The sequence below is a fragment of the Manis pentadactyla genome, chromosome 5 (genome assembly GCF_030020395.1).
Source record: "Manis pentadactyla isolate mManPen7 chromosome 5, mManPen7.hap1, whole genome shotgun sequence".
Taxonomy (NCBI): domain Eukaryota; kingdom Metazoa; phylum Chordata; class Mammalia; order Pholidota; family Manidae; genus Manis; species Manis pentadactyla.
The window spans coordinates 40,544,645-40,557,130 of NC_080023.1; the positions used below are offsets into that span (position 1 = coordinate 40,544,645).

Below are 12,486 nucleotides of genomic sequence, written 5' to 3' on the forward strand. Positions count from 1 at the left end.
CATTGGGGGATGATCCACTGTCTCCCCATTCACGGGGGCCGCCCGCTGAAGCACCCCTCCCACAAGGGCAGCCTTTTTCCTTGGTCAACAGTGAACCCTGCCAACTATGCCAATTGTCTTGCCAATGGGTTTTAGCCCTGGGCAAGTTTGCTATGGATTCAGTGTGACCAAAGAAAATGACAGCAAAACGTTTTCAGGGTGAAAGGGTTATACCCAACTTTATTCTCACAGATGGCAGGTCAGTCACTAAAATCCCGTTCACTCAGAGCGAGTCTGCATACAGCAAGCCAGTTTCTGCCTCTGGGCCTCTCAGCCAGCACAACTTTCCTCTGGGCCTTTCTGCACAGTCGTCCTGCACAGCCGTCCTCTGGGCCTCTATGCACAGTTGTCCCACACAGTCACCCCACACAGCCATCCTCTGGGCCTCTGTCCTCTGCTCTGCTCTCCTGCAGCCTTGCAGCCATGCCCAGAGCACTGGGCGGAGCTCTTTTTATAGAGTCAACAGCCATGTATTGCCCACAGGTGTGCAGTGAGGTAATCAACCAGGGCCAGGTGAGAATCCTGGCCACAGGAACTCTCATTTTATCCACAATTACATAGATTATATATTACTTCACAATTATTGTGTGCTAGCAAAGACTATGTAGCTAGGAAAATACTCTACATATTTACAGTTAGTCAGCAAATTTTGAAATAGTCAATGCTTTTTTTTTTTTATGAATAAACATCTATCTGGATCTTGACCAGATTTATATTCTTAACTTTAAGAAAAGCAGGTGTGGATAAAGTAAAGGTTCCTGTGGCCAGGATTCTCACCTGGCCCTGGTTGGCTAGCTCAATGTGTGGGCAATATGTTGTTATTGACTCTATAAATATAAAGAACTACACCTAGTGCTCTGGGTGAAAATGGTGGCACAGCTGCAAGTCTGCAGGAGAGCAGAGACGAGTTCAGAGACTGAGACAGCTGCGTATGTAGAGAGGTCCAGAGGCAGAGAGACCAGCTTGTTGAATGAAGACTCAGAGCTGAGTGGATGGGATTCTAGTGATTGACCTGCCACTGGGGAAATAAAGTTGGGTATAACCCTTTAACCCCAAGAACGTTCTACTGTCATCTCTTTGGTCACATTAAATCTATAGTGAACTTGCCAGGGGCTGAAACCCATTGGCAAGACGCCAGGCATTAAATGTTCTCTGTATCAGACACCATACTAGACATGAAATGAATGGTCCCTTTTCATCAAGTATATAGACAAAAACAAAGACTTAGAAAAGAATAAATTTTTTAAAAGTGCAAACATCTGTTGCAATTTGGTCAGGTAATTGCTAGAGTAAACAAAATAACTAGATCTTTGTAAAATTGTCAGGAAAAGATTTCCCAGGTGGGTGAATATGGGTTTAAGAAAAGGAATCAGATTTGGCAGATAGAATACTATAGGCAAGGAAAAAACAGCACAGAAAGCTAAAGGGTAGAAGCTCATAAACTAAGGTATGAGTCCACACCCAAGTGTAATAGGGCTGGATCATTACTAGCTAAGGCGGAGGAGGCAATTAGAGGAAATCTGCAAACACAAGTCAAGAAATTTAGATTTGACATCCGAAAAGAAATGTATCTGATCAAAACATTTTAGGTATTTGTTTTCTTGTTAGTAGTACACTTTATAAACGGGTGCCACTGAAGGCAGGTATTTTACTTACATACACCTCTCAGCATTCCTTATTACATGTCAGCTTATTAAGTACTTTTAATACACAACTTTAAAAAAGTCGACAAACTATGAAAAAGTTTTTCCAAAGAAAACGATCTAAAGAGAAGATTATGCATCAATTAACAATGAGAAGAGAGGAGTGGTTTATTACGCCCCGCTTCCCTGCCAGTGTCCACCGTTTTAATCTATGAGATAATGCCTTTAAAGTGCTTAGCACAGTGTTGGCGGCAGTAAGCACTCAACAATTTATGGTTATTATTTTGACCTTAGACCTCTCTTAACCATTTGGGATTCTGTTTTCTCGTTTTCAGAGGAAGAAATGTGTCACAGATGGTCTTTAAGGCTCCTGCCAGCCCTGACAATATCCTATTCCAAGTAGGCACCGAATAAATATTTGCTGAACAAACAGACCAAGTGAATTGTCTCTCCAAGGGGCCCGGGTGAGCGCCCACTTGAGAACCAGCCGACAGAGAGGACAGGACCGGGCGCTAGTCCCGCACACCCGTGTTTTGGAGTGGAGAACACACTCCACACCGTCACCCAAGAACAAGTGAGGTGAGCTGAGCAAGAAGAGTTCCAGTTTGCGATCTCAGATGCATCCGAGTGCACACTCCACCCCCGCCCGGCCCTGCCTGCTGCCGGAATCCCTATTCCCCGCCCACCGCTCAGCGCCCCACGCCCGGCGACGCCCCTGACACACGCCCCTTCCGGCCGAAAGTCCGCCCCGCCGGGTCCTCAGCACCGGCCCGCGGCCGCGTCCACCCACAACGCTCTGAGGTCACGTTCGGGGCGGGCTGCAGGGGGCGGAGGGACGGAGGAAAGATGGCGGCGGAAGCCGGATGTTGGCACCGCCTCCCCCAATCTTGGAGCCGGCGCAGATGAGGCGCCTCGGCGGGGGCCGGTAGCGCTTCCCAAGCGGAGCTGGGGGGACCCTGGCGGTGGGGCCTGGCCCTGCTACATGCCGGCGCCTCGGCTAGAGTGAGCGGCGGCGGCGGCGACGCCTTTTCCTCGGACGCCTTGCCTGTCTCTGTGAATCCGAGCGGGTGGCTGGCGGCAGAGGCGGCAGGACCGGGATGGAGGACATTAACTCCAACGTGAACGCAGACCAGGAGGTGCGGAAGCTGCAGGAGCTGGTGAAGAAGCTGGAGAAACAGAACGAACAGCTGAGGAGCCGTTCCGGGGCCGTGCAGGGTGCCGGTTCCCTCGGGCCCGGCAGCCCGGTTCGGACCGGTGCGTCCACTCCCTCCTCCGGCGCGGCGTCCCCTCGGGGCTTCCCGTTGGGCCTCAACGCCAAGTCGGGCAGCGGGGCCGGTCCTGGCCTGAGGCGGACTAGTGGCGAGGAGATGCGGGACGCCACCTCCTTGCTGGCAGCGGGCGAGGGCGGCTTGTTGGACGAGGTAGAGCCGTTGCGGCCCGAGGAGCTGGAGCGCCTGTCAGGCTGGGAGGAGGAGGAGGAGAGCTGGTGAGCGCGGGGCTCCGGGGCTGGGCGGGGACGGGCCCCGGGGTAGAGAGCGTCTTCGAGGGTCCCCTACTGGGACACCTCGCTTTGTATAGCCGGATCCGCTCTCTGACGGGGACTCCTGGTTTTCTTGCTTTGGCTGCGGAAAGGTCAGCTGGAGTTGGGGATTCGGGGCGTGTGGGAGGAACCGGTTTTGTAGCTAGTTCTCTTCTGGGTTGTGGACCCGTTGGGATCTGTGGGTTGGTAAAGCCTGGGAAGGGCTGCTCCCCTTCGGAGGAATGGGAGCTGGGCAACTGCTTTGTAGGAAAGTATCCTGCTTTGTGTGAAATACTGGTTTTCGGATGGTGGCCTGGGCATATTGAATGTTGGGAAAGGGTCTGCATGAATGTGGTATCACTGGTTGCAGGGAGTAGACCAGAGTGGTTTCGGTCTGTGCAGTGGTCGGTGTTTTGGACCAGTGGGAGACGGATACATTTCTGAGGCCGTGTGAATCAGCACTCCCCTCTGGGTAGTGGGGTAAAGCTTGCTTTGTGTGAAGAGGGCAGAGGGTGGTGCTGCTTTGTGTGAAGAGTCAAGGGTGGGACAAGAGCCCTGGCTCTTTATTTTTTACACAAGAATTGGGTCTGGCAGTTTTTGGATCTGTGAAGTGACAGTTTTCACATCCATCTTTCATTTCCATGTCAACCATGGGGTAGAGAAAAAGAGCCCTATTTTGAAACCTAAACCAAAGCAGTATTGTCATAAGCCACTTCTTGATAAAATTGTGACCCACACCTTAATATATCACTTCCATAAATAGAAAGGACATGGGAGGTGCTCTCACTTATTTTATTGCAACCGCTAAAGATATCTACGGGAAATTCTTAATTTATCCCTTTTCAAAGTTTTGAATTTTAGCTAAAGTGTTTCAACTCTTTGTTGAAATTGAAACTTCTGTCTTAGTGAAATCCAATCCTGCATGGGCTCTGGTATTGCCAGGCTGCAGGTTTACATTGTACTGAGGTAATTAAGAACTTTGAAGTTCAGGCTCTTGCTCTGCCACTTACTAGCTCTATGACGGAGGTAAGTTACTCTGAGCCTCACTTTCTTCCTCTTATTTGATGGAGAAAATAGTAGTTCTTACCTCTTTAGAGTTGTGAAGATTACATAAAATAACCCATGTACACTTTTAGCGCTGGGTCTGGCATCTAGTAAACTCTCCAAGACTAGCTACTATTCCTCTTAAGCTTAGTTATTTAAATTAAGAAATACTTTGAGAGCTTATTACAGGATATTGTGGAAGATTTTAAAGACTAAAATGTTGATCCCTGTTCATAAAGGCAGTCTTCTTGGGAGCCAAGTTTTATGTAGTTAGTTATATAAGCTGGGACATGTACGGTGAATTGCTAATAAGAGTGATAGGAACAAAAAGCACTGAGAAAGTGCTCAGAAATTGGAAAGAAAATAATAGCCTAAAGTAGTTGAGGCAAACTTTGAGGAGAAGGTGGCTTTGGAGTCTGGGGTTGGGGAGAGTGGGAAGGATATTTTATGCTCTGACAACTGTTAGAACACAGTCAGAGATATTTCTAATTTCCAGTTATGTAGGTTTGAATTACAGAGATAATCTTGAATATATGATGTCAAGTCTTTATTTGATTGCCAAGTGATACAAATATTATTAGAACTGACTATGGTAGTGACACTTCTTCACATTAGTGTGAAGTCATGTCCTGCCAAAAGAATCCTGGGTATGTGTACACTTTACAAGAACCCAGAATCATCTAAATATCATCACATTCCTCTTCCAAGTGTTGATAATGACGCTCTTAATAATGAGTATTAGCTGCACTCATCAGCCCATTTTAGATTATGTATTATTAGAACACATTGACTGCACTTGGAGAAGCTGATTAAGTGTTTTGCTGCTTTGGTTTCTGAGCATAAGGGTTGTTTAGGTAAAGCAAGCCTTAAATACTGTGCCAGAAGTTACTTTGACCAGGGTTCCTGCTTGCTGCTTTGATCTTGGCTACCTATCTTGATATTGTATATGTCCTACACTTTTTCTTAAAAGTTCTGTGTGAATTCAAAGTTTGATAAGTCATTTGTTTTTGAGTCTGTGTTGGGAGTATAAATTGGAAGGGCTGGGTGTTATTGGCAAAGGGTGGATGATTCAATCAAGAGTTTATTCTTTCTTAGCAAGCTAAACTGCTTTCTGTAACTTTAACCAATTGTACGCTCTTTTTCATCTAGAGGAATGTTTATCCTCAAGTGTACACCACAAAATATTAGTCCTGAATGTGTAAATAATGTATGAAAAATAATGGTGGGTCTGCAATCAAATGTATGTGCAAAAAATGAGGTTGAAAACAAACAGGTACTTTTTGATATGCTGTATGTATTGGATATAGTAAATAAGTGGAACAGTTTGTTTCCTAAGCTTTTTTGAACTTCAAGGAATCTGTAGAACACATTTTTCAGTTTCTAGAGAAGTGGCTTTTGCAGCTTTTTTTTTTTTACCCACCTTCATGATAAAAGATACACTTTACATCATAGCCTAGTATACACATGTATAGGATTATTGAAACAAAAGTTTCACAAAACTAGTTACTTTTAGTACGTGTGGTAAGCTCTGATAATTTCTATTCTGTTTAGAAGAAAGTGGTTACAACTCACTAAGAATGGGCTGTAACTCCGTTTGAAAAAGTGTTCTGGGACAGCTGGGAGAAGGGAACTTCACTGTACATCACAGTGTGTCAGGCTATGCTGGGCAGCTTAAACATTTGTATACTAGTTACATTTAATTTTTATCTATTTATGAGGAAGGTATTATTTTCTATGTAAGGAAAGTATATCTTAGCATCAAGTTTGTCTTGCCAATGGGTTTCAGCCCCTGGCAAGTTCACTGTGGATTCAGTGTGACCAAAGAGATGACAATAGAACGTTCTTGGGTGAAAGGGTTATACCCAACTTTATTTCCACGGTGGCAGGTTAATCACTAAAATCCCGTTCACTCAGAGCGAGTCTGCCTGCAGCAAGCCAGTCTCTGGGCCTCTGTCCTCAGCGCTGCCACCACTCCAGCCTCTGCTCTGCTCTCCTGCAGCCTTGCTACTGTGTCGCCCAGAGCACTGGGCGGAGCTCTTTATATAGAGTCAGTAGCCACGTATTGCCCACACATGTGTAGTGAGCTAGCCAACCACGGCCAGGTGAGAATCCTGGCGCGGGAGCTTTCATTTTATCCACAAAGTAACACACAGTAAATAATGAACTCAGTATTTGAATCCGGGTCTTTATGACATCAAAGCCTTTGCTGTTCCCACTATATTTTGCTTTTTCCAAGTATAATTGCCTTTCCACATAAATAGCCCCTTAAAATATTTGAAGACTACTATCATGATCTGGCTGATTCCTTTCTCTGCCACACACACTGAGTGTTCTTGACTCTAATTCTTAGAGTAAAACATTCCCAGTTTATTTCATCATTCCTCAGACAGTGTAATTCTCTGATCTTTCAACCACTGTCATTAATCTCTTAATGAATTCTAATTGTTGCTCATTGTCTTTAACATGGTACCAGAACTGTACTCAGCATTTTAGATGAATACTTGTGTGATGGATATACCTTGCTTGAGCTAAATGCTATTGTTTCAAAACCAAATGTTTCATTAAAGGTTTTAACTTCTGTTACTTATTATTAATATGAGCCAGTAGTCTCAGTTACACTCTGTATCTTTTTACATAAGTCGTTAAACTAAGTCTCCTTAGCCCAGTTTTTTGTGTAATATTAGGCTTTTATATTTCATTTTGTTAGTCTTGATTTAAGCATTTAATATCCTTTTTTTGTCATTTTTTTATTTGGTAGGCATATGTACTGGGTCTTCATTCCAGTTGTTGATAAAAATTTAAAAATGACAGAATAAAGGGTCCTGAGGTATGAAGCTTGACTAGATTCTCTCAGATTAACATCAGTCTGTTAATCAGCACACCATGTGGTGATTTAGTAACTACTAATTCCACTTACTGTCAAGTCTCCATGCTATTTTCTATTGATATTGTGAAGATTTTGCTAAATGGGTTGCTGTATTAAGCTATTCTGTGCCTGCATGGCTCTTGACTGCAGTGAAATAAACCTATCAAAATAGAAATTGCACTTAACTTGGTTTAGCTTGTTCATTGTGAGTCCTCTGGCTTTTTTCTTTTCTAACTTCACAAGCATTTTGTTTAACACAGTTTTGAATTTTGGAAGGAAAAGTTTGGTCTAGAATTTCTAGATACTACTTATTTTTCTCTTTAGAATTTATCATATGTCCTCTTACCCAGGCTTTTGGCCCTGCTATGATATTTCAGATTGACATTTTGCATCAGAAATAATTTGGTGATGAAATTTAAATTATTTTCCATTATTTGGAGGGGTACTCCTGAACCTGTTTCAAGCTATATTCCCGCTTACTGTCACCTTGCCTCATTTGAACTCTAGTTTCTTTTGAAGAATGTATATTTAGCCTGTTCATTATTAGCAGAAAAACAGAAACTAAAGAATATTTCTACCTTCTCTTTGTCATTTAGTATCATTGCACATTTTGCTCGAGTATTTTAGGCTATCCCATTTTTACACTAATTCTCTCCATATAATTTTTTTCTCAATTCTTTATTTGAGATATAATTCACATACAGTAAAGTTAACTCTTTTAAAGCATGTAAATCAGTGATTTTTTAGTATATTCACAAAGTTGTGCAACCATCACCATTATGAATCCCAGAACATTTTCAATATCCCCCCCAAAACTCCAAACCTATTAATCACTCACTTCCCATTTCCCCCTTACCCCATCTCCATTTACTTTCTGTGTCTATGAAATTGCCTCTTCTGGTCATTTCCTATAAATGAAACCATATAATATGTGACTTTTTCTGTCTGGTTTCTTTAATTTAGCACAAAATTTTCAGGATTCATTCATGTTTTAGCATGGATCAAAATATTCCCTTGTTTTCATTCCTTTTTATGTCTGAATAATGTTTCATATTTTGTTTATCCATTCATCAGTTGATGGGTATTTAGGTTGTTTCCATCTTTTGGTTTTTATGAAAAATGCTGCTATGAACATTTATTGACAAGTTTTTATATGAATGTGTTTTCAGTTTTTCTTGCATATTACTAGGTCAAATGTTAACTCCATGCTTAACTTTTCGAGAAACTGCCAGACTGTTTTCCATGGCTGTACCATTTTATACTCCCACCAGCAATACACAGGGATTCCAGTTTTGCCACATCCTTGCTAATTGGTATTGCCTGTTTTGTTATATAGCTATCCTACTGGTATGTCATCATGGTTCTGATTTGCATTTCCCTAATGACTAATGATGTCGAGCATCTCTTCATGTATTTAGTATACTTTGGGAGAAATGTGTATTCAAACCATTTATCCATTTTCTAATTGGGCTATCTGTCTTTATATTGTTAAATTGTAAGAGTTCTTTATATATTCTGGATACTAATACTTCGTGAGATATATGATTTGCAAATATTTTCTCCCATTCTGTATGTTTTTTTTACTTTCTTGATGGAGTCCTTTGAAGCATAAAGTTTTTATTTAAAAGTCCAGTTTATCTATTTTAACTCTTTGTGCCTGTGCTTTTGGTGTCATATCTAAGAAACCTCTGCCTAATCCAGGATCATGAGATTTAATCCTATCTTTTCTTCTTAGAGGTTTATAATTTTGGCTCTTTGATTTGTCTTTGATCCATTTTTTTTATTGTGGTAAAATGTACATAACATCAAGTTTACCATGTTAACCATTTTTAAGGTTATATAGTTCAGTGGCATTGAATATATTCACCTTGTACAACCATCACCACCATCCTTCTCCAGAACTTTTGCATCTTTCCAAACTAAAACTCCATACCTGTTAAACAATAACTGTCCTCTCCAAGTCCCTGACAACCATTCTACTTCTGGTCTCTATAGATATATAAATTACTAGATAACTAATATATGTAGAATCACACAATATTTGTTCTTTTGTGACTAGCTTATTTCACTTAGCATCTTCACTCATGTAGCATGAATGGTCATGAAATGCTCAGAATTTCTTTCCTTCCTTTTCTAAGTCTCTAAAGATTTATTTATTCTTGTAATCCTCAGTGGACCAGAGAAAACAGCACTTGAGCCTCTGTCGCAAACCTAAGCTTATATGATGTTCATATTATATGTATATACTTTTCTCTTGTGGGGAAAAAAACACCCCATAAAATTCAGCCTCCCAACAATTTCCAAGTGTATAGTTAAGTACTGTCAACTACATGCCCATTGTTGTGCAACAGATCCCTCCCATCTTACATGACTGAAATTCTACACCCACAGAACTTGTCTCCTCTTTCCTCAGCTCCTGGCAGCCACGATTCTCCTTTGTTTCTGTGAAGTTGGCTACTTCAAGGTACCTCCTAAATGGAATCATGTAGTATTTGTCTTTTTGTGACTAGCTTATTTCACTTAGCATAATGTCCTCAAGGTTCATGCACGTATCATATGACATGGTTTTCTGTTTTAAGGCTGAATAATATTCCATTGTATGTACATACCACATTTTCTTTATTCATCTGTTGATGGACGCTTCTACCTCTTGGCTATTGTGAATGATGCTGCTATGAACATGGGCATACAAATATCAGTTCACTTCTTTTGGCTATATTTGTTTTCACTTCTGGTTATATATCCAGAAGTGGAATTGCTGCATTAAATGGTAATTCTGTGTTTGATTTCTTGAGGAGTCACCATCCTGTTTTCCATAGCAGCTATACCATGGTACATTCTGACTGGCATCACACAAGGGTTCCAGTTTTTCCACATCCTTGCCAGCATTTGCATTGATCCTTTATGAGTTTTTATATAGCATGAGGTAGAGGCCCAACTTCATTCTTTCTGCATGTGGATATACAGTTGTCCTGTACCATTTGTTGAAGACTTTTCTGCCCCCATTAAATATATTGTCTTGGCATCCTTGTTGAAAATCAGTTGCCCATAAATGTATGGGCTTATTTCTGGACTCTCAATTCTATTCCATGCATCTGTGACTATCCTTATAATAGTACTACATAATCATGATTACTATAGCTTTTTAGTAAGTTTTGAAATGGAAAGTGAGTCCTTCAATTTTGTTCTTCTTCATTATTGTTTTGGCTATTCAGGATCCCTTGTATTTCCATATGAATTTTATAATCAGTTGGTAAATTTCAGCAAAAAAAGGCAGATGGAATTTTGATAGCGGTTGAATCTATAGATCAGTTTAGAGGTCTTAATTATTGGGATCTTAATAATAGTATTCATTCTTTCAGGGCATTGTATGTCTTGCCATTCACCTAGGTTGTCTTTAACATTTTTATCTGTAATTTTCAGTGTATAATTCTTGCATTTATTTATTTTATCCCTAGTTATTTTATTCTTTTTGATTCATTATAAGTAAAATTATTTTTCTTAATTTCATTTTTTGGATTGTTCATTGCTGCTGTATAGAAATACAGTTGATTTTTGAATATTGATGTCTTTGTATCCTGCAACCTTGCCAAAGTTATTTATTAGCTGTCATAATTTTTTCCTATGTGTGTGTGTATTCCTTGTGATTTTTTGTATGTAAGATCATGTAATCTGGTAATAAAGTTTTACTTCTTTTCCAATCTGAGTGCCTTTTATTTCATCATCTTGACTAAATGCCCTGGCTAGAACATCTTGTATAATATTGGGTACAAGTGTTTAAAGTAGACATCCTTCAATGTGATTTTTATTGCTTTTATTTTTAATGGCTAACAATTATTCATTGCATTAACATGTGACAGATACTATGCTAAGCACCTTGCATATACAGTATTTTGTCTGCCTAATACCCCAGTACACATTGTTATTAACCCCCATTTTAAAGATGGGGAAATTTTTCAACCCTTACCTAATTCTAATTATCTGTATTTTTTTAATGTTATTCTTAATAGATTTGTAACATTATTCACTTTTGGGTATTATATATTCCCTCAGTTCTGTGTTTTGATCATTTGTCTTTAACAGTTCTGAGCGCTGTGTCCATTTTTATTAATTTTTTTATGTGAGGACTTCTTTTTCTACTCATTATTCTTGTCTAAATTGGCCTCTCGAGCCCCTGTGAATTAGCCAAGAGCCATGCCTCAAACTAGATAGCCTGAGTTAGAATCCCTGCACCCACCCTTGTTAGCTGTGTGACCTTGGGTAAGGTACTTATTCTTGGTGCTTGAACCTCTTCATTGAACCCCTTCCGGACTCACATATCTTTGCATTGAACTTCAAAGAAAACAACCTTATTGGAAATTTTTATAGATAAACTGTATAAAAGTAGGGCAAACAGTAAAATGAACCTCCACCTAAATTATTACCATCTTCAACACTTACCAGTTCATGCTACTTATTTCATCTGTACCATTCAAAACAAACCTCAGCTCTCTGGACTATTAGAAGCAGATTCCATCCTGACATCATTTAATTACTAAATATTATAGTAGAAGGTAAGGACTTTTTAAACATATACCAGTTTCACCTCCCCCCATTTAAAAAAATCATTATTATTATTCTATGTACTCTGAATGTTTTTAGATCAAGTTTTCTAAAAATTGGTTTGCACAACTATGTTTAGAGTTTTCTTTCTTCCATAAACTCTTAAGATGAAATGACTGGTTTCTTCAAGCATTTTGGTCATTTTCATATCCCCATTAATTTGTTGGTGCTAGTCAGAACACATCCAGTTCTCATTTCTTCCCCAGCTTTTTAAGAAATTAAATTAAGGCAAATCAGGAATTTCTTTTTTTTTTTTTTTTTTTTGTGAGGGCATCTCTCATATTTATTGATCAAATGGTTGTTAACGACAATAAAATTCTGTATAGGGGAGTCAGTGCTCAATGCACAATCATTAATACACCCTAAGCCTAATTTTCGTCAGTCTCCAATCTTCTGAGGCATAACAAACAAGTTCTTACATGTAGAACAAATTCTTACATAATGAATAAGTTACATAGTGAACAGTACAAGGGCAGTCATCACAGAAACTTTCGGTTTTGCTCATGCATTATGAACTATAAACAGTTCAAATATGAATACTCATTTGGTTTTTATACTTGATTTATATGTGGATACCACATTTCTCTCTTTATTATTATTATTTTTAATAAAATGCTGAAGTGGTAGGTAGATACAAGATAAAGGTAGAAAACATAGTTTAGTGTTGTAAGAGAGCAAATGTAGATGATCAGGTGTGTGCCTGTAGACTATGTGTTAATCCAAGCTAGACAAGGGCAATAAAACATCCACGTATGCAGAAGATTTCTCTCAGA

At 40.0% G+C, this 12,486-nt stretch overlaps 1 protein-coding gene across 2 annotated transcripts in view; it reads left to right on the forward strand.

Moving 5' to 3' along the window:
• The first annotated feature begins 2,286 nt into the window (after positions 1–2,286).
• SLAIN2 (SLAIN motif family member 2) overlaps positions 2,287–12,486 on the forward strand; it is a 77,991-nt gene continuing 67,791 nt past the window's right edge. The window contains exon 1 of one of the 2 annotated variants that reach the window (XM_036892517.2): positions 2,287–3,168. In XM_036892517.2, the coding sequence (XP_036748412.2) occupies positions 2,780–3,168 (389 nt within the window). In that variant the 5' untranslated portion in view covers positions 2,287–2,779. The remainder of the gene's footprint in view (positions 3,169–12,486) is intronic. The other variant, XM_036892516.2, reaches the window with a different exon arrangement.